The following is a 13,259-nucleotide window of genomic DNA, read 5'->3' as shown; positions in this document are numbered from 1 at the left end:
GTACCTCCTTTTACATTTAGACCAATCCTATTTTTTTAAGGAGTTCTTTCCTTCACTAAATTTTTTTACCTTTTTTTTCCATTTGACTAATTCTGCTTTTTTTAAGTTCTCCAATATTTTTTGTGCTTCTTTTATCATTTGGCCTATTCTGTTTTTTAAGGTGTTATTTTCTTCAGAATTTTTTGTGGCTATCTTTACCAAGCTGTTGACTGTTTTTATAATAATTTTCTTTCATCACTGTCTTTTCTTTTCCCAATTTTTCCTCTACCTCTCATTTGATTTTTAAAATCCTTTTTGAGCTCTTCCAGGAATTCTTGTTCGGCTTATACACAATTCACATTTTTCTTTTAGACTTTGAATATGGCTGTTTTGACTTGGTTGTCTTCTGAGTTTGAGTTTTGATCTTTCCTGTCACCATAGTAACTTTCTATGGTCAGGTTCTTTTTCTGTTGTTTGCTCATTTCTCCTATTTAATGACTTTTAACTTTATGTTAAAATTGGACTCTATTCCAGAGGTGGAGAAGGCACTGTCCTAAGCTTTGGGTTTTTTATGCTGCTGTTTTCAGAGCTAGTTCTGGCAGTCTGTAAGTTTTCAGTTCTTCTAAGGTGGAATGATCCAAGGAGAAGTGTGGTCACTGCTCTCCTGGTCTGTGCTCTGGCCTATGTGCAACCACAAGCATTCTTTTCCACCCTGGAACTGTGACTAGGGTCCTCCCCTTCTCCTGCTGCTACCTCTGGTGTGCTAGTGATCCTACTTGCCCCAAGACTGTAATCAACCTAGGAAGGTGACCTGGATCCACACACGGACAATACAACACAGTCCTGTTCCCAGTGCCACCAAAAGTTCCCTTGTAACATCTCTCTGACTGGTTGTCTGACCCCTCACCATTTGTGGGCTAAGAGCTCGAGAAGCTGCCGCTGCCAATTAGCCACCCCCAAGGCCTGTGCTCCACTCTCACCCCAGTGAGACAGACTTTTTCTATCAACCTTCTAAGTTATCTTGGGCTGCAGAACTGTTTCACTTCACCTTTTTACTGGTTCTGCCAATCCAGAATTCACTTTTTGGTGTTATTCTAACATTTGGAGAGGGATATGGGAGAGCTCAGGCAAGTTCCCTGCCTTTACGCTACCATCTTGGCTCTACTCCTTCCCGTAATTCAGTCTTAATGTAACACTTCTAGTCAGTTTCACACCCTGATTTAAAATGGTCTTTGGTTCCTTTGCAGGTCTATAAGAACAGCAAGGCATACAGAGGTTGTACCTAAAAATACAATACTATTTAGCAAGTCACTCCTATAGGCACTATCTAAAGAAAAATAAAATCTTAATGCTAGAGATAAGAAATCTATCCATTGTATTTTTCATTAGTACGCACAGAAGTTTTCTTATTAAAATTCTAGTAATTTTTCAGGGAAGTAAAGACCCCCAAACACAAAACTTGCACCACTATAACATTCAAGAAAATCAGGAGATCTGAAACTTAGCGCTAAAGGGAACTTATAACTCATCTGGTTCAAGTCGCTCTTTTAGCAGATGAGGAAACTGAAGCCCAAGGAGATTCAATGACCTATCTGAAGGTCACTCAAGCAGCAAAGACAAGAGATGGATTTTAAACCCAGAACTTCAAGCCTATCTAGGCTCTTGACACTGTCCCATAGGTGCTTCCTAATTTACAGTACATGGTTCTATGATAGCAAACGCCAAGGTGGGTCAGAATGAACAAAAGAAAAGCTAGTCAAGTACTAAAATTCTTTATAGATGATTACGAAAAGGTGATTAAATCACTTTAAAATCTCTAATCAAGACCACTGAAATCTAAAGAAAACAATTCTACAACTGATTTAAACTTTGAACCCTTTCAGCATAAAGTAATATTAGATACTACACAGAGATAATAGAGTTGTTAAACTTTCCCATTTACATAAGCCTCTTCCATAAAAAAACACATCAAGCAGATAACCTAAAAAAATGTGTTTGAATATAGTAATAATCACTTTAGGGAGTGGTGGCAAGAAACAGCTTTAAGTGTAACTGCAAATACTTGAAAGACTATGCCAGTAACAACACAAAAAGGTCCAACCATAGTAAAACACAGAAAGGATCATATTTCCCCAAGTTTTTCTAAGTAAATACAGTTTGAGAAGTCCTACTCAAATTTACTTTTCTGGACTATATAAAGCCCTTAAACTAGGGTCAACATAGAACTCTTGCCTAACACTGAAAAGAAAATAGCTTGATGCAAGAAAGGATTCTTAAAAAAGAAGCATCTTCAACTTCAAGACTGGCACAACTTTAAATGCCCAGAGTTATGAAGCTGCTTCTGAAACACAGGCCATGAACTATAAATAACAACAAAAAGATACTGAGCTGTAGGGCCTGTTAAATCATGACTGCCTCAGTTAGAGGCTTGCTTGTGGTTTCTTGGTATAAGAGGCAACTAGGTGATACAGTGTAAAGAGTGCTGGGCTTCAAGTCAAGAAGACCAGAGTTTAAAGCCTACCTCAGATACCAGATGTGTGATCTTAAGAGGGTCACTAACCTCTCAGTCTCAGTTTCCCATCTATAAAATAGGAATAATAATAGCACCTACCTCATAGGGTTGTTGTGAGGATCAAATGAGATAATATAATTAAGGTACTTGAAAAACTTGAAGCACTATATAAATGCTAGGTTTTGTTATGCTTACAAGTATATATTTGCTTCTTAGGATTTTTTAAATGTCATCTTGCCTCTAGGGAATGAAAATGAAATGCTATTGCTTGCTATACAACATACATGCAGGGGCAGCTAGGTGGCACAGTAGATAGAGAACCCAGCCCTGGAGTCAGGAGGACCTAAATTCAAATCCAACCTCAGACACTTGACACTTACTAGCTCTGTGACCCTGGGCAAGTTACTTAACCCCACTGCCTAGCCAAAACGAAAGAAAAGAAAAAAAAAACATACATGCACACATACACATTGATATATAACTGTATTAATAATTAAGGCTTTTTTTCCCCTCTAGCTAGGTTATCTGTGTACTGGAAGATTATTTGCCTTTCCCCTATGGAGTCTAAGGTAGTATTCATATGTAGAATCCCAAGTAAAACAAACTACAGGCACCTCTGTAAAATCTTAACTTGAAAACACATCTCAAAGGCATCCTCCTGCCAGTTGGCTAATATCCTATCAGTGTTCATTGTTTCTTACTTCACCTCTAAAATCAGTTCAGTCTTAACCTTTTTCCCTAATGATAACTTAATAAATAAATATTCATCTGAGTTCAGAGTCTCAGAGCACTTGGCAGCCAAGACAGAATGGCTCCACATCCTGCTTGCTAGTTAACCTTGAGTACAAAAGGAAACATTGCAATCTTGTACTTTCATTTCCCTCAACCAATCATTATGCTCACAGATCCCAAAGCACAGAGTTCGCAAAGAACAAATACCCCCATTTCTCTTAGAAAGGGTGCATCAATTGACTGCCTCATTCATCTATGACTCCCCAGAGCAAATTTCTTCCCATGGACACCATTCCCCTATGTGCTATCTTTTAAACTCTCTGAGCATGGGAACTGTTCTTTTTATTTGTGTCCCCAGTACTTAGCACAGGGCCTGGCACAACTAGTAAACATTTAATGCTTTCTCCATTCATTCAACCACCCTCCAGGAAGGCCTGAAAGGACAGGATCATCTCTAAGAGGTCTTTTCCAAAACCAAAAAGGAAAGCTGGGAAGCCCTCCATAGAGTAGCTGCCACATTGCTCCACTCAGGGCACAGATTTGAAGGTCTACAATACCCTTCTTCTATCTCCAGTTGGCTGGTAAGGTGAGCATTTAAAATCTCTTTTGGACATGTGAGCCTTGTGGGCTTCTTTTTCCCCCCTCTCCAATGTAAGGTGCCACATAACCATACAATGAAGAGCTACTTGCCACAACACACAGGAGTTGAAATGGGTTCAAGAAATTGATTGATGCTCCTTTTCATATTTTCCAACTCAGAGCATCAGTGTCCTCATTCCAAGTGCCCTACTGTTAATTAACCTTGAGTATAAAAGGAAACATTTTGTGGACCTAATTTACACAGCATGGCTATTTTCAGTTTGATTTCTTTTTTAAAGGATATACTCAAAGCCTATAAATCACTCAATCTGGAGTTGGATCGCTTGAGTTCCTGTCCAAATGTTGCCAATCTGTTTGACTTTGGGCAAATCACTTAATCTTTCTTGGCCTCAGTGTCCTCCAGTGTAAAATGAGGAATCTGGACTAGACAGCCTCCACAATCCCTTTGAAGACTAATGAGTCTGACCTGATGGTCCACTAATAGAAAAACAAAAATCCATTAACCTCTTAAGTGCATAATGACTTTGATTATAAAATGTATTATCCCACAAGGAATTAGAGACACCCTTACAGGACTCTGCCAACACTTATCTAGGCATGGACCCTGATCCCAAAAGAAACATGCTTGAAACATCATATATAAGAAAAATCAGTCAAGGAAGAGCTGATTCTTGAGAGTTCCTTAAAAGGACAGAAAGCCAAAGTTGACCAAAGATAGAAACAGGTAATGTTGGAGGGTCTATAGAAAGACAGGCACAGAAAGGTATAGGTCCAACCATTCTGGAAAGCAATTTGTTATTAAGCTTTAAAAAGTGATTCAACTATCTATACCCTTTAACCCAGAGAGTGCCCTGATAGGCATCTAACCCACAGAAAGATTGATATAAACCAAAATAGTCATAGCACCACTTTCTGAGGTATCAAAAAAAAAAAAAAAAAACCAACCCAAAAACTGGAAACAAAAGAGGTAATCACTGACCGGGAAATGGCTCAATAATTTGGGGCACATTAATGTAATTGAATATTAAGAAATGAAAATGAAGAATTCAGAGAAATATGGAAAACATGATTACAACAATGTCTATAGAAAAAACAAATGTGAATAATGTGTGATTATAATAAGCAATTTGCAAGAAGTCTTTCCAGATGTCCCTTAATACTAGGATCTTCTGTTGATTATCTCCACTTTATCCTGTACAACTTCTTTGCACATAATTGTTATCATGCTGTCTCCTCCATCAGACTTCAAGCTCCCTGAGCACAGGGCCTGTTTTTTGCCTTTCTCTGTATCTTCAATGCTTGGCACGGGCCTGGAACATAGTAGGTGCTTAATAAATGTTGACTTATTGACTAACCAAGCTTGTCCGGCCTACTGGACATTTCAAACTACATGGTCCAAAATCTGTCAATAAGCACTTCAGGCCCTATTCCACGCTCATTATCTTTCCTCCCAAATCCACCTTTCTTTGGAACTTCTCTACCTCTCTTAAGGACACCATGTTTCCTCCTGTCTCCCAAGGTTTGTATCCTCAGTGTCATCCTTATCTCCTTCACCCTGAATAGCCAATCAGTTGCCAAATCTTGCTGTTAGACCTTCTGCATCCATCCCTTTCTCACTACTCTGAGCCACCACCTTAGCACAAACAATCATCATCTCCTGCATGGAATACTGTAGTGGTCTCTTACTTGGTCTCCCTGCCTCAAATCTCTTCCCACTCTACACCGTCGCTGCCAAAGTGATTTTTTTTTTTTAAGAGTAGATCTGACCAGGCCATTCCCCTTCTCAAACTCCAGGGGTTTCCTATTGGCTCTAAGATAGGAGGGATTTTAAAGCTCTAACCTGGGCCCAATCTATCTTTCCAGAATAATTATATATTACTCCTGTTCACGTACTCCAGGCAAACTGACCTCATCTTTGAGGACTATACAAATGTGAGCGAGCACAACACTTAGCACTCTGCCAGCGCTTAGTTAATGCTTGGGAACTGACTGATGACAGCAGGGACTGCTTCATTTTTTGACTTTGCATCCCCTAGCACATAACAGTCTCTTAAAAAAGACTTATTGAACAAGTGAATCAAATAGTTGGGTGCACATTAAGATTGAGGCCAAAATTGTTTAATATATTCTATATTATTACTTCTGAGAGAAAGCTCCAGATGAAAAATCTCTCAAGGAGAAAATACATAACATCATAAATGACTATAATTAATCATCAAGTATTTATTAAATATGAAGGGCTTACTCTGCCACAGGCACTATGCTAAGCAGTAGAGAAACAAAAATAGACAAAAACAAAAACAATCCCTGAACTCAAGAAGTTTACATACTAATGAGAAAAACAACACATAAATAAATTTTATTGTTCAGTCATTTCAGTCATGTCTGACTATTCACGACCCCATTTGGGGTTTCCTTGGCAAAGATACTAGAGTGGTTTGTCATTTCCTTCTCTGGCTCATTTTACAGAAAAGGAAACTGAGGCAAACAGGGTTAAGGGCCTTGCCCAAGGTCACAAAACAAACAAGTGTCTGAATTCGGATTTGAATTCAAGAAGATGTATCTCCTGACTCCAAGCCCAGGACTCTATCCACTGTACCACCTAGCTCCCCACTAGGTGCCTATAAAACAGATGCAGAGTAGAATGAAGGTAATCTTAGAGGGGAAGGCTAAGTAACTAGGGAGACCTGCAAGGCCTCCTGAAAAAGGCAGCACTTGGGCAGAATCTCTGAAAGAAGCAGGGGAATATATACCTATTTGTGTCTAATGGCTGAGTTGGGGATGGGGAAGGGGTGTGTGTGAAATAATATTGATGATACTTTTACTATATATTTTAAAGGAATAGCAAATTATGCGTAATAGATTTGCAGTTTCCTGTGAAATCATCTTTTTAACTGTTAAGTGAATGCTTGTTTTAGTCTATAAATTAAAAATATAATAATGTAAAAAGAAAAAGAATCTCGGGGAATGAAGGGGTGGAGGCAAGGAAGGAGAGTGTTCTAGACATGGAGGACAGCGATACAAAGGCACAGAGATGAGATGAAACCAGAAACAGGGCATGGTTAGAAAGATAGATGTTTCCTGTTACTCTGCAAAAACTGTTCTTAAAACATGCCACTTTTAATGTGAGGAGTTTTATAAAGAGAAATGCTACCAGGGCTCTGAAGGGGGGTGGGGGTGGGGTGGAGATTGTGATCAAGTAGCCTATCATTCAGTACAGGAAATAAAACTTTCCTCCTCACCCATAGGGGGTTTCTCTTCCCTTTTCAAAATTTCACAATCCATTACGAATCTAGGCTCAAAGGTATGTGTAACATAATGTAAATATATACATATATATACACACACATATTCACATATATGCATACATATATGTAAGTACAGTCATTCCATAGTGAATTAAGAGACTACCAGAGAATATTCTCAATACATAAGCTTCAAAAATAATACTTAAGTAGCTAGTAAAAGAATTCAATTGCCAAAATTTAAAATTCAATTGGAGCAAGCTAAGATGAAGAAAACTAATTCTGTGTAAAATATATACTTACATGTCAAAGCCAACCTCTCAAGAGTTTCCCCTATGTATTTAGCAAACAAAATTCTAATTCCAAATTTCTGTAAGAAAGTAATCTACTTCCATCAAAAAAGATACTTATGTAACAACAGTAGGAAAGTTATAAAGACTGAAAATATAAGACAAAATGCTTAGTACATTTTCAAAGCAAAGAATAGGGGGAAGAAGAAAATCCCTATGCCCATGGAAAGACGTCCCTCAGTCTGTTTTTATGTTACTCAGACGTAACCTGATTTTGGTTGCTCACTTTTCTTTATGATTCTTTATGACTCAACCTGACAAAATTCCATGTGGCTAACCCTAGAGCAAGACAAAGTAACCTATGACACTGATGCAAATGAGTAATCTCTGAAGCAACTGGTGATGGTAACTACTCCTCACCAAAAAGGTTGGTAACAGCTGCCCTAAGGTAATGTTTTTTATTTTCTATTCCCAAACGATCACTGCAAAGTGACAGAAGCCGCCTCACCATTTTCTGGCTTCTGCAGAGTCTCCTGCAGTGTCTGGAGGGTCTCTTCTCTATGGACACTTCTCTTTTCTTCATCTTTTTCTTTGGATGTGAGCCAGCGATTTCTCATGGAAGATTTCTCTTCACCCACCATCATGTTGGGTAACTAGAATGCAAATGACAAGGAAGAGATTAAGTCTGACATTTGAATGCACCAGATGTTTGGTTGAAATGTTCCCACACATTTTCATTTCCATCTACACATAATACTCTTTTTATCAGCTACCATTTTATTGAGCACCTTTATTTGATTCAACGTTGTCCTGCCAAGAACTCATGTAGCTAGTTGGAAAGACGAGGCATCAAATATATGAAGAGCTAAATGATGAAAGAGTTAAACAATACATTATAAGACAAGATAGCAAAATTATATGGAACCAGTAGAAGTTGGAGGAACGGCAAAAAAATAAAAAAAAAACAACAGCAACAAAAATCAAGCATGCTAATTCTCCATCTGTTAGTAGATCTAGTTGTAAACTGGTCAAACAATTCTGAAAAACAATTTGCTACAAGTGACTGAATAGGTCCATATCCTTGGGCCCAGAGATCCATCATTGCCAGGCACATATGCCAAAACGAATCAAAGACAAAAAAGTTCCAAATACACTAAAATATTCCTAGCAAAACTTCTGATGATAGCAATGAAACAGAAACAAAGTAGGTGCCTATCATTTAGAAAATATTTAAATAAATTGTGACACATGAATGTATAGAATATTACTTTGCCACAAGGAAACAATATGAAGAAGTCAAAGAAATAGGCAAAACTTAAAACAGATTTATGTGCAATGAAGCAGAACTAGGAAGATAACATGCACAATAACCACAGCTTAAATGAAAAAAAAAGAAAATAAACAAGCGTAGCCCCGCCGAAGGAGAAAACACTCCTTTCTCCCTTCATTACAAGCTGAAAAACTAGGGGCTTGAAGTGTTAGTCTGGCTGACCTGTTTTCTTCTTTATCTTTCTAAAGGAAACATTTAGTCAGTAAGGGAAGAGGAGGAATAAGACACAGAAATAAAGGAACTGACATCAATTTTTTAAAAAATCTAAGTCATTAGAGAGATGACAAGACAAACAGATGATGATTAGTTACCAATGAGCAATACAGATTATTGTTATGTTTCAAGAATAAAAGAAAATCTGGGGCAGCTAGGTGGCACAGTGGATAGAGCACCGGCCCTGAAGTCAGGAGGACCTGAGTTCAAATCTGGCCTCAGACCAAACACTTGACACTTACTAGCTGTGTGACCCTGGGCAAGTCACTTAACCCCAATTGCCTAAAACAAAACAAAACAAACAAACAAACAAAGAACAAAGGAAAATCCCTGAGATAAAAAGATTCCATGATAAAGATCTTGAGTTTGGCTTTGGACGATGATAGGATTTTGTTTGAGGAGACACGAAGGCATGGCAGATGACAAAAATGGCAAGAGAAGACACAGAGGGTGGAAAGGCACAAGGCCTAAAAAGGGGAACCATGAATGGATTATTCTGGCGAAAGCTGAAGATTCATGGGGAAGAAGACTAAGAAGCTTGGAAAATTAGGTTGGAGTAGCTAGCATTCATATAGTGTTCTAAACTTTGCAAAACATTTTACAAATATTATCTCATTAGATTTGAATCCTGGAAGGTAGGTGCTATTATTATCAACCCCATTTTACAGATAAGGAAACTGAGGCAAACAGAAGTTAAATGACTTGCCCTGAGGGATACAGCTAGTAAGAGTCTGAGGATAGATTTGAACTTGGGTCTTCCTGACTCCAAATTAAATGCACTGTAGCTGTCATAACAAACTCCGAGAAGGTTCAAAAAACAGCAGCTGCCCATGTTCTTTTCCCCAATATGATGGTGTACTTAACTTTTAAATCAAGTCAACTTTTAGACCTGTAAGAGAAGACTTAAGATTTTACCTACAAGCTTCCCCCACTCCTTTTACCCTAATTACTGACCCAGTCAGACAGTAAGTCACTAAGACAGCAGCGGCTAGAGAACCAGCCTCAGGAAAAACGGAGTTCAAGTCTGGCCATTGCCACATCCTGGCAATCCAACCCCACGCAAATTACATAACTTCTCAGTGCCCCAGGCCCGTAACATTGCGAGTCATTTTCAAACAGAATTACCTGGATTATGAGATGTTTCAACTGTAGAGAGGGAGATTGTCAGCTAGTTACACTTTAGCAGTTCCTTAGTTCCAAAGTCCAGCAACAATTTCCCTTTAACTCTTCTTATTTAAGGGAAGACATTTGTCCTTCCAAGCCGCCCTCAAATCAGCTACCAAAAATGACAGGGGAGAATGGGGGTGCAATACTGGGAACAGGAAGTCTCCTTTTCCTCCTGCTGGTTTCAGGTCCTCTGATTTAATTTACTAAATCACTGCTTATCAATCTCATTTCCTCGTTTTTCCTGATCTTTCTTTATTCCCTAACTTACCCCGTTTTCCTTAGTGGGTTTGCTCTCCTAACCCCAGCTGGCTGGTCCCCAATTCTAGAATGCTCTCCTTTCTCTCTTTATTCTCTGGGTCCAGGAGTTCCTGGTTTTCATAAAGACTTAGCTCATGCCGCCATCTGTACCTCCCCATCGTCCAGTTAGAAGTGCCATCCCCTCCAAGGTGGATCTGATTTTGTCTAATCAGTAGAGGGCACCCCCAGATGGGGAGGGGACCTGACAAGACAGTTCCCCTCATGTGACTACCAGCTACCATATTATTCCCTCTCTCACAGTACCACACAGAGGTATTTACTACTCTGCTCTTGCTTTAACTCCTAGGAGATGAGAGTCGGTAAAACTGTACATGAGAAAGGCAGTACAGTAGAAAGCTGGCCTCCAAGTCAGAACACCTGGGTTCAATTCCTGCTTCTGATACAGTGTCTGTGTGACCCTGGGCAAGTCACTTCTCAGTGCCCCAAGCAATACAAAGAAACCTAAGAACAACTCACCTATTCTTTTAAAAAGTAAAAACAAAAACCTTCACTTGACCCATTACCTCCCCTAGAGCTATCCTCTTTCCCATGAAAAGTATCTACACCGGCTGTGACTGCTTCCCTTGTCGATGGCAGAAGTCAGATCAGAAAGAGCTGAGAGGTGAATAGGAAGTGAGAAATTGCTCTAAAGTCACAAAGAATTTCCTAACTACATAAATTCCGTAGTTTTTGCTCAGTCTTGAGCTCCCTGCAGCATTTGACATTAATCTGGTTCTCCTGTCTAACCATTCCTTCTCGGTGCCCTTTGCCAGAACAGCATCCATATGTGTGTTTCTATTCCAGGGCTCTGTCCTAGACCATCTTCTTATCTATGTATTCTGTGACTTCATTCATTCTCAAGGGCTTAACTATCATTTCTCTCCCTAGTTCCAGTCCCACATCTCTACTTGGACTCTCTATAAGCATCTCAAACTCACTATGTCTAAAACAGAACCTATCTTGTTCTCCAACCCAACGCTCTAAACTTATCTATTTCTGTCGAGTGTACCAGCATCTCTCCAGTCACGCAGGGTCTTGCTGACAACATCTCTTCTCCACCTGCCATCCCACCCTTCATACAGCTCCTAAGCTGATAGCCCTTCCTCCAGCCCAACAAAGTTCTGGGGTTCTTCATTGTCTGTTTCTCTGGCCTTTAAAACCCTTTACCATCTAGCTCCAGCCTATCTTACCAGGCTTGGACCATGTCAAGGTTTGCCCAAGTACTAATAACAATCTTTTCCTGATTCCCTCAGACGTTAGAGCCTGCCACAAAAAAAACAAAAAAAAAAAACACACACACTCGCACACACATACACCCACACAAGCCCATATAACTTTATATCCACTTGGCATATGTTTTGTTTACTGATCTGTATGAATGTAATTTCCCAGAAGAATAAGCCTGGAAAGTTATAGAATAATGCCTTCCACATCCTCTACACGACAACCAGATGAACCTACCTGCTGTTCACTATACAGGACATTATCTCTCCCAATTTCATACCTTTGTACAGACCATCAACACCATCTCCCATGCCTGAAATGCTCTCCCCTCACCTTACTTGTTGGTAAGTAGCTCCCATGTCAAGGTTTGCTCAAGTACCTGTAAGAATCTTTTCCTAATTCTCCCAGGTTAGTGTCCACACTGTCTCTCCCTCCTACCCCAGCCCCACCAAAAACAAACAAAAAACATAACTTCATACTCATTTGGCATATATTTTGTATACTTACCTATATGAATGTAAGCAAACTTCTTGGACTGTTTCATTTTTGTCTTTGTAACCAATACCTAGCCCAGATTAGGTACTTACTAAATGCTTGCTAAATTAAAATTACCTACTATTTATATGCTTGACTACATATAATAAAATATTAAATGAAAATCATATGATCCTTGACACTGATATTTGGTTTTCAAGATGTTATAGGAAGTATTTTCATCATATGACTTTTCCCATACAACCTTCAAATATGTGGCTCCCAAGAAAATACTGAAGAAAAAAAAAAAAAAAGAAAATACCGAACAAACCCCATTATAGATACATATAGATGTCTAGGGGGAATTTTACTACAATTCATAACTAATCCAGATGCTTTCCTTTTGTCCAAATGCTCAAAGAGTTCAGCCACAAACCTTTTGGTAACCACCCTGTAATTTCAATCAGTGTAGGAAAATTATTCGATGACCGTTTATTACTGTATGGGCAGCCAGGCTACAGTGGTTAGGTTAGAGTGCCAGGCTTGGCATAAGGAGAGAACCAAGTTCAAATCTGGCCTCAGACACTAGCTGTAAGCAAGTCATTTCACCTCTGTTTGCACCTTAGTTTCCTCATCTGTAAAATGGGGATAAATAGCACCTACCTCCCAAGATTGTTGTGAGGATCAGAGATAATAACCATAAAGTGCTTAGTATAGTGTAAGCATTATATAAATGCTGGTGGTGATGATGATGACGATGAAATGACACGATGGAAGAGAGTTTTCTATCCTATTTCCTTATCTATGGAATGGAAAAGAAATGCAGAAGTATACCTAAGGCTTTCTGCAACTATTCCTAACCTACAAAAATTAAGTCACATTTTATAGATGACTCAGTTTTAGCCCACATAGAAAGCAAAAGTTATTCATTACATGGAAACACAATATGCTCTAATCTTAGTGAAACACGGGCAGAGGATCAGTCAGGAGCAGAAGAACCTTAATGTCTGACTGGAGGGACAGAACTGAAGATAGGCAATGATGCAGAAAATCTTCAGTGAAATAATTCATCTACCATAAGCCTCTGGAAGGGGAAGAGAAATGTATGTAGGAGGTTGAAGCTGGGAAAGAGTTTGGAACAGCTGCTGTGGAAAATATCTAGAACCAGTTAAGAGTAGGGAAGAAGACTGTCAGCA

The 13,259-nt window shown here is 39.1% G+C and overlaps 1 protein-coding gene across 2 annotated transcripts in view; it reads right to left on the bottom strand.

The window, feature by feature from the left end:
- SOAT1 (sterol O-acyltransferase 1) overlaps positions 1–13,259 on the bottom strand; it is a 70,742-nt gene that overhangs the window by 45,771 nt on the left and 11,712 nt on the right. The window contains exons 1-2 of one of the 2 annotated variants that reach the window (XM_027868441.1): positions 10,027–10,178; positions 7,867–8,011 (exon numbers count right to left, since the gene is read on the bottom strand). In XM_027868441.1, the coding sequence (XP_027724242.1) occupies positions 7,867–8,002 (136 nt within the window). In that variant the 5' untranslated portion in view covers positions 8,003–8,011; positions 10,027–10,178. Of the gene's footprint in view, positions 1–7,866; positions 8,012–10,026; positions 10,179–13,259 lie in introns of those variants that run through there. The other variant, XM_027868439.1, reaches the window with a different exon arrangement.

The sequence above is a fragment of the Vombatus ursinus genome, unplaced genomic scaffold (assembly GCF_900497805.2).
Source record: "Vombatus ursinus unplaced genomic scaffold, bare-nosed wombat genome assembly UNPS02014789.1, whole genome shotgun sequence".
Classification (NCBI taxonomy): domain Eukaryota; kingdom Metazoa; phylum Chordata; class Mammalia; order Diprotodontia; family Vombatidae; genus Vombatus; species Vombatus ursinus.
The sequence above is the reverse complement of the archived record's forward strand: the minus strand, read 5'-3'. Positions and strand labels throughout refer to the sequence as shown.